This window comes from Camelus dromedarius, chromosome 8 (assembly GCF_036321535.1).
Source record: "Camelus dromedarius isolate mCamDro1 chromosome 8, mCamDro1.pat, whole genome shotgun sequence".
NCBI classification, from domain to species: Eukaryota; Metazoa; Chordata; class Mammalia; order Artiodactyla; family Camelidae; genus Camelus; species Camelus dromedarius.
The window spans coordinates 59,877,964-59,885,275 of NC_087443.1; the positions used below are offsets into that span (position 1 = coordinate 59,877,964).

A 7,312-nucleotide genomic window follows, 5' to 3' on the forward strand; every position below is an offset into this window, starting at 1 on the left:
CAGCTGGTTCCACGGAGGAAGGTGGGAGGGGGCACTTTGGGTGGGCATTTCCCCAGACTGCTTTGCCTGTCTAAACCTTGTCTCTGTCTTCACTTGAAGCCTGAACTCCTCAAACAGAAGCTTTGTCGAGGAGATGTGGGCCAGTGGTTGGAACTGTTTTTTCCCTGATTATGGGCTTGCCCCCTAGGAAGGAGATGTCCTTTGGCTCCCTGTCAACCAAGGGACAGTGCTTGTCCAGGTGGAGAATGGACTGCCTTCATGCCTGTGTCCCTGAGCTCCGCCCTAGGCCAGGCCTAGCAGTGGCTTATGGAATCGAATAGATTGGCGGACAGATGAGTGGAAGAATCAATACATGAGTAAATGTCGCGAGGGTCAGACTTCAGGATTTGGAAGCTGTACTTTGGGCACTAACTTTAGAGTCCAGACCAGACCAGGACATGATCTTGTCTCAGGTGCACACAAGCCACGTGACATTAGGCAAATCACACAACCTATCTGTGACTCCTCTGGAAAGAGATAAGATATATGAGCAGCTAGCACAGTGCCTGTTGTGGTGGTATTTTTATCTGCTTGCTTGGGGTAGTTTTCTCATTCCTTGCCCACACCTCTACCCCATCAGCTTCCTCCCTGTGGAGCCCTCCATCCTGCGAGGTCCCCAGTGATCCTGCTTAGGCATCCTCCTTTCTCTGCCATTTCACTTTACCTCACAAGCTGACTCTATTCCAAACGTTGAAACTTATCAGAGTGGACAACTCCCAGGGGAAACCTGTTGGGTATTTTCTCAAGTTCTGGATCCCCCTCCTTCCCATAGGAGAGTTTTCCTCAGAGGAGCCCCTCATCTCAGTCTTTACCCCATTGTTTCTCTTCCTCTGCCATCCCCCGGCCCCGACTCCCAGGCATTCAAAGGCTGCTGGAGGAGGCAAAACAGAGGCAGGGAGAGCCACAGCCTGGAGGGTACCAAAGGGTCAGCCGCAGAGGTCAGGAGGCCCTTGCACAGGGAGAAGATGGGTAGAGGAAGGGGTCAGATTGGGAAGAGGAAATATTTCCCCCGACTGGATCAGGTGGGAGCCAGCCTGAGCAGAGGAGCCGGTTGGGAAAATAGCCCATCGGATTAAGGAAGCCCTGGATGCCCTTGAACATTCCTATGGACTGTGAAAATTCTTTAGGGGGTGAGGATGGTTGTGCCAGCCAAACAGTGGGGCCAGGCTGTCCTAGACATCAAATATTAAAAATAATAATAAAAGCTTGTCTTGTGCCTTCTTCCCAGATTCTGTTGACTGAAGAGTTTGTAGAGAAAATGTTGGAGGACTTAGAAGATGTGACTTCTCCAGAGGAAGTAAGCTGTTTGATTCTCTCTGACAGCGGGTTCTAGTCTCTAAGAGCCTGTGTGTGTGTGTGTGTGTGTGTGTGTGTGTGTGTGTGTGTGCGTGTGCGTGTGCGTGTGCGTGTGCGTGTGCGTGTGCACGCGCTTGTCTGTCTTACCTCTGAGGTGCAGAGATAGGCTGAAAAGGAGACCCTGGAGATGTTAAAGGCTTTATTTCTCTTCCCTGAAACACCCTCTGCCCCACCCCCAGCCCTTGTAAGGACATCCAGCAAATTGTCTGAATTGCCAGCTCCTGAGAGCCTCATTGAAGAGGCAGCCAGGGCCTTGAGGCTAGTACAGAGTTCTCCCCAGCCCCTGCTGTTCCCTGGCAGATCCTGAACAGAAAGCCCACGCCTGCTGCCAGAGAACATTCCAAGGGGAGTTCTGGTGGGCAGTGAGGGACTCCTGTTCTTGCCTCAGGCCACCCAGGAGCCACTCTTCTTCCTCCCTTCTCCAGCCATGAGCTCTCCCCTCTTGGTCTGCCTCTTCCAGCCTTAGCCCGGAGCCAGCCAGCCTGCCAGGTGAGGGCTTGTGCTTTCCCTGGCTGCTCCTCTGGGGTACAAGAATGGAGCCCATAATCCCCTTTGTTATTCTTCCCTTTTCCCGGCATCCTCATTTGTGGGGACTTACCTCATCCTGGAAAGTCCCTTCCCCTCCCTCGGCCTCCTACCAAGCAGCACCCCAGCGGGCCTGAGCCTTCCTGGCCTCAGTGCCCTGCCTGCTAAGTTAGTGGAACATTAGCAAGTTGGCCTTCCTCAGGAGTGCTCTTCTGGGTAGTCCCTTGCCCCGAGACAGACAGACCCTTCCCCTGCTCTTTCTGCCAGGAAGTGTGTTGGGGGAGAGCTTTGTCACCTCCCAGGGGCCGGGTTTTCTAGCCAGAGGGAGGCCAGGCTGGAGCGAGCTTTCCACCAGGGCTGGAGCTTCCAGGTACCCAGGCTTCCAGCGCCGCATCAGCCAGGACACGGAGGCCGCCTACGAATGTCCACGGGGTGGAGGACAGCTCACGGAGCAGGACCATCCCATCCAGGTCTCCAGGTGGACAGGATCTCCTCAGAGCCTGAGGCCACCTCTAATGGGATAGTGTCTTCTCTCTCCTCTGGGATGTGGCTTGATAAATTAACTCATTTATACATTCAGAAATCACCAAGCACCCAGTCTGTGTGAGCCAGTCAACCCCCACAAGTCACCGGTCCCTGAGGCCCAGCTCCCATTCAGTCAGACCAGAGCCAGCTGCCCAGAAGCGCTTCCGGTGAGGCCATGTCGCACAGGGATGGCACTGTGCCAGACTGCTGCTTTCAGCTCGGGTGTTGAGGGAGTGGAAGGGGGACAGTCCAGGCAGGAGGGACAGGAGCCAGGAGGAGCTTAGGAAAGTAGGTCACTAAAAATGGCTTTTTTTTCTTTCCTGTCCAGAGGCTGTCCCCACACCCTGCCCCACTCTCCACTTTGGTCCTGGCTTGGACAGTCCCCCATCAGAGGGAGGGAGAGGGAGGAGCCAGGAAGTGTCAGGCCCAGCCCCAGCTCTAGGCAGGCTGAGGGGCCTGCTCTTCCCTCCTTTCCAGACTGGCCTGACTTCTTGCCTGGCCCCAGGGCGGTGGGAATCATAAAAGGCAGACTCTGCTTCTAAACCAGTGAGCATCTATGAGCACCAGCTGTGTGCCAGACCACATGCAGGGTCCTAGCATACAGGGGGAATGAGATATGTGAGCCTCTTCCCCTGCCCACCTTCCCCAGAAGCTCAGAAACAAAACTGTGGGCAAATCAGTGATTCCTGGGTCTGGTAGGAAGACCTCAGGCTTTCCTTGGCCACTCCTGGGAACACTCTCAGGCTGCTAACCCTGGGAAGCAGATGAAGATTAACAAGGAGGAGCAGGCTGAAGGTGTGTTCCCCTTGAGACTGCACCAGGCCCAAAAAATCACTTTAAGCCACACTAGCCCTGCCCCTCCGCTCCCACCAAGGCTGAGCCAGGGCCTCCTTCCTTTGAGACCCTTTGGCAAACGCTACAGAGGGTAGGTTCCAGCATCCTTCTGCACCAGCCTTGGAAAGAGAAGCCATGGCAGGGACAGGACTGCAGAGTTCCAGACCTCAAGCCACTTCCCTGTAGCATCCGCACCCTCCCCTGCCCCCCATCCTCTAGCCCTAGGGCCTCAGGGAGCAGATTCCTTACATGCTTGTGGCCGGAGGCAGAACCAAGGAAGTGAGCTGGAGGGAGGTCAGCACAGTCAAGAAAGAGTTAGAAAACATGCCTCCTCCAACCCCAGTTAATTATTGGCAAAGCAAGAGAAGGAAGGGGTCACCAAACTCCAGCAGCTTGACCCCTGCCGCCTACCTGGGTCTAATGTTTGTGATTGAAGCCAGGCAACTAGTGGCCTGTCTTGCCCCCAGCACCAAAGGTACCAGGGTCCTGGCCTCTCTAGGCAGTCTGGGAAGAAGGCAGTAGGTTCTACTAACCGTGTATACTCTATGCTTGTTGCCCCCTCCACAGTTCAAACTTCCCAAAGAGTACAGCTGGCCTGAGAAGAAGCTGAAAGTCTCCATCCTGCCCGACATGGTCTTCGACAGTCCACTACACTAGCCTGGGCTGGGCCCTACAGGGGCCAAGGGAGAGCCCAGCTGCTCCCCGGTGACTTCCAATGTAACACCTGCGTGAACGAGCGTCCCACAGATCAAAGGACAAGTGTGAGGATGACTGCGCAGCCACCGCACCCACAGCCTGCTGGGAAGCCACGCGCAGGCCATGGCCCCCAGCCTCACCTGCCGCTCAGGGGCCTCACCTCCTAGCTGGCCAAGCCACACGACCAGGCCCTGGTACCCCGGGCAAATGCAAACCTTCCTCTTCTGCTGCTGCCACAGGTTCTGGTTTGAGATTTGACTCTGGACCTCTGATGTGCCCCTAGGTGGAGACCGGTCTCTGTCTATCCTGCCCTCTGCCTCATTCTCACCTGCCCTCTGCCTCCCAGCCCCGCAGGAGGAGGTAGAGTGGCTACACGCCTGCACTGCCCTGCCCAGCTCAGCTCTGGGAAGCCTTAGGTAGTCAAGCTCCTCTGGCCACGGAACAATTCCTTCTATTGTGTTTGGTTTTCTTCCTCCTTGTTTTATTTTGTAGAAATTGGATGGTATTTTATTGTTCTTCAAAGATGTCCAGAAGCCGTGTATATAATGTTTGTAAACAGAACTTTATTTCCACATGAACTTTCTCATTCTCTCAGACAAGGGCCTGGGGCCATCTCCCCCTGAGCTGCCACCAGAGAAGGTGCCCGGGTTTGCCTGCCAACCGAGGGTCCCAGAGGAGCCAGCTTCACAGAGAGGCTTTTCTTCCCAGCTGGGCCTGGTGGAGCTGAGACACTCCCCCATGCAGCCTTGAGCCCAGTTTAGCTGGGGCCAGGAAGGGCTGCTGCTACTTCCTAGGTGGACTGGGCCCCCACAAAGTTCAGTTCATCAGGGTCTTCGAGACTTGGTGACCCTAGCCTTATCCTGGAGGCGTTTTCCACCCAACCAAGCCTGCCTGAGAGAGAGAAGCCGAGCACCTCACAGACCGTCCCCACCTGCCACACATGGCCTGGGTCTCCAGCTCTTTCACCACTCCTGTCCCATTTCCTCATCTTTGGGCCTCCCAGCCCCTAGGCTGCAGGACTCTGGCTTATTAAAAACAGAAAAATCAACCTCTCAACATGTCTTTCCCTTTGGTTTTGCAAACACCACACTCTCCCACCCTTCCGTCCTCCCTGCATCCATTCATTTCTCATCTTTCATTCTCCACCCCTCATCCTGTCTCCTTTCCTACATCCTATCCTCTCATGATTGTTAGTCCCTCTCCCCAGTACTGCGATCTCATGGTCTTCCTATCTCATAGCCAGCCTATCTCTGGCTCACAGTTTGGGGGCTCCTCTTGGGTTGTCTCCTACTTCTGACCAGGAGTCAACAAACCCCTCTCATGCCCTCCTATCCCAACTCTAGGAATGGTTATTACAAGATCACCCTTCAGGTCCTTCCAAAGCAAAGTCCTTTTGTCTGTCAGGGACTACATAGAACCTTGCCCTATCCCCTCTCTGCACCCACCACACACACATGGGAGGCCCATGGGGTGCAGGACCCTTCTGATGAATGATCTAGCCAGAGAGAGCTGCCTCCAGGGGCCATGAGGGTAGTTTTTGGGCTCTCCAGGGAGCAGGAATTGGACATCAAAGGGGCCATTAGGATCTGACCCCTTTTCTGCACACACCCTCAGGGCTGCCTGATTTACTTCATCAAATTCAGAGCTTTGAGGCACATCAGGCTGACATATTGGGAGACACTCCCCCCCACACACACACAGTGAAGATGGAAGCCCCTCTGGACCTGATGTTGGCAGCAGCTGTGCCTTCTGCTCCAAGGACTTTTCCAGAAGGACGTTTCCTGGCCTTTGCCCACCACAGCATCCCTGCCTTTAAAGCTCTTGTCTTCAAAGATTTCATGGCCAGAGAGGTGCCATTAGCTTGCCTCCTTTGTTTACCATCCTGACCTGCCTTTCCACAAATTCATTCTTTCTGGGGACCTGCCTTCACCTGCTTGGTTTGGCTTGAGGGGAGGAGGGTATTTTCTGAGCTAAGCTTTGTTGTCAGCATGGGAGGCAGAAAGGAAGCAGTTGAGCTCTAAGACAATAAGCATATGAAGTCTGTGACCCCTTCCTGCCTCACCAGTGTCAGGAACCTCCAAGATCCCACTGGGGCCAGACCTCCATCTCTTTTCTTTTGAGCAGTGATACCTTCCAGAGATTCCTCAGCCAGGGAGGCTCTCCACTGAGCTTCTGCCTGGTGAGAGGGGACCCTCACTGGGGATAAAGTGAGGCTGATCCTGTGGCGTGCCCAGCACAGCACCTGGCACATGGCGGGTGCTCACTAAGTATACCCCTTCTTTCCCTCCCTGCAGCATTTTGGGAGCCCTGACCTCATAGTGAGTTGGGGAGGTAAGAAGCCTCCCTCCCTAAATCTGCCTCTTCCTCAGACTTCCTTGAGGCCTGCCCAGTCCTACCCAAGATCCCTTTGGTTGAAGCTTCTGAGAGGAAGGGGCTCCCAGACGCTGCTTGCCTGCAACACAAGGCAGACACCCCCGGCTCCTCAGGTCCAGTATGGGCTGTGGGACCGCAGACCCAGCTGCCATTCTGACGGGGTGGAGCAGCTCACTCAAGGTCTTAGGTCTGGCTGGGGAGCTGGTGCCTCTTCCTGCCCTTCTCTTCCTCTTCCAAAGGCAAGGCTCCAGGGCAGGGACTGGGAGGCCTTGAGGAGAGTCTAAAGGGCTAGTATGTTCTTTAAAATAAACACAGGGTCTTTGGACTGGGTTTGAGATGGAATTGAGAGCAGGGAAAAAACCTGAAGGTCGGTGCCCCTATGGGGAGACCAGGAGAGAATTCCCTTGTCTGTATTTTTTTATCTGGTTGTCATTCCTCCCTGGCTTCCAGGTCCTCTGTGCCAGGTGAGGTACCTGGGTCCCTGTTATAAATCAGGAGCCCTGTAGAAAGAGCCCTCCTTTTGTACAAGTACCTGAATGCTGCCATGAGCAAACTTTTGTAAAATTTTATATTAGTTTCTAATGTCAATGGTGACTTGGTTCCGGGGGGCTGCAACCAGCCTGGGACTTTTGTAAGAATTTTTGGGTGACTCACTTAGATGTCGTTTCCTTCTTGCCCCCTCTTCCTCTGTGTAATCTAAGTGCATTAAACATATTTGCAGAAGTGCCTGGATCTTGTACTCCTTTTTGGCTGCCTAGAGTAGGGTTGTGGAAAGCCTAGGGCCCTAGCAGAGGGGGTGGGTTGGACTCAGCCACTTAGAAGAAGCTGGGAGGTGGAAAGGCCCCAAAGACTGATGTTGGGAGTGGAGGGGGTGCCAAGGAAGCAGGGTCATGCAGCTGGTGACTCTTCGGTCATGTAGAAATGACTTTTCACGGACAGGCTCTCTTTCACTGGTCTTGAATCC

General features: G+C 54.3%; 1 protein-coding gene across 4 annotated transcripts in view; it reads left to right on the forward strand.

Annotated features, from left to right (window-relative positions):
* Nucleotides 1-7,071, forward strand: part of SUFU (SUFU negative regulator of hedgehog signaling) — a 99,927-nt gene extending 92,856 nt beyond the window's left edge. For 2 of the 4 annotated variants that reach the window (XR_010381979.1, XR_010381980.1), the window contains 2 exons: nucleotides 1,268-1,336; nucleotides 3,847-3,924. Coding sequence is in view for 2 of the 4 variants with exons in the window: in XM_064488371.1 (XP_064344441.1) it covers nucleotides 1,268-1,336; nucleotides 3,847-3,936 (159 nt within the window). In the remaining 2 variants the exon portion in view is untranslated. Of the gene's footprint in view, nucleotides 1-1,267; nucleotides 1,337-3,846 lie in introns of all 4 variants that reach the window. The other 2 variants (XM_064488371.1, XM_031461661.2) reach the window with 1 other exon arrangement.
* The last annotated feature ends 241 nt before the right edge of the window (nucleotides 7,072-7,312 follow it).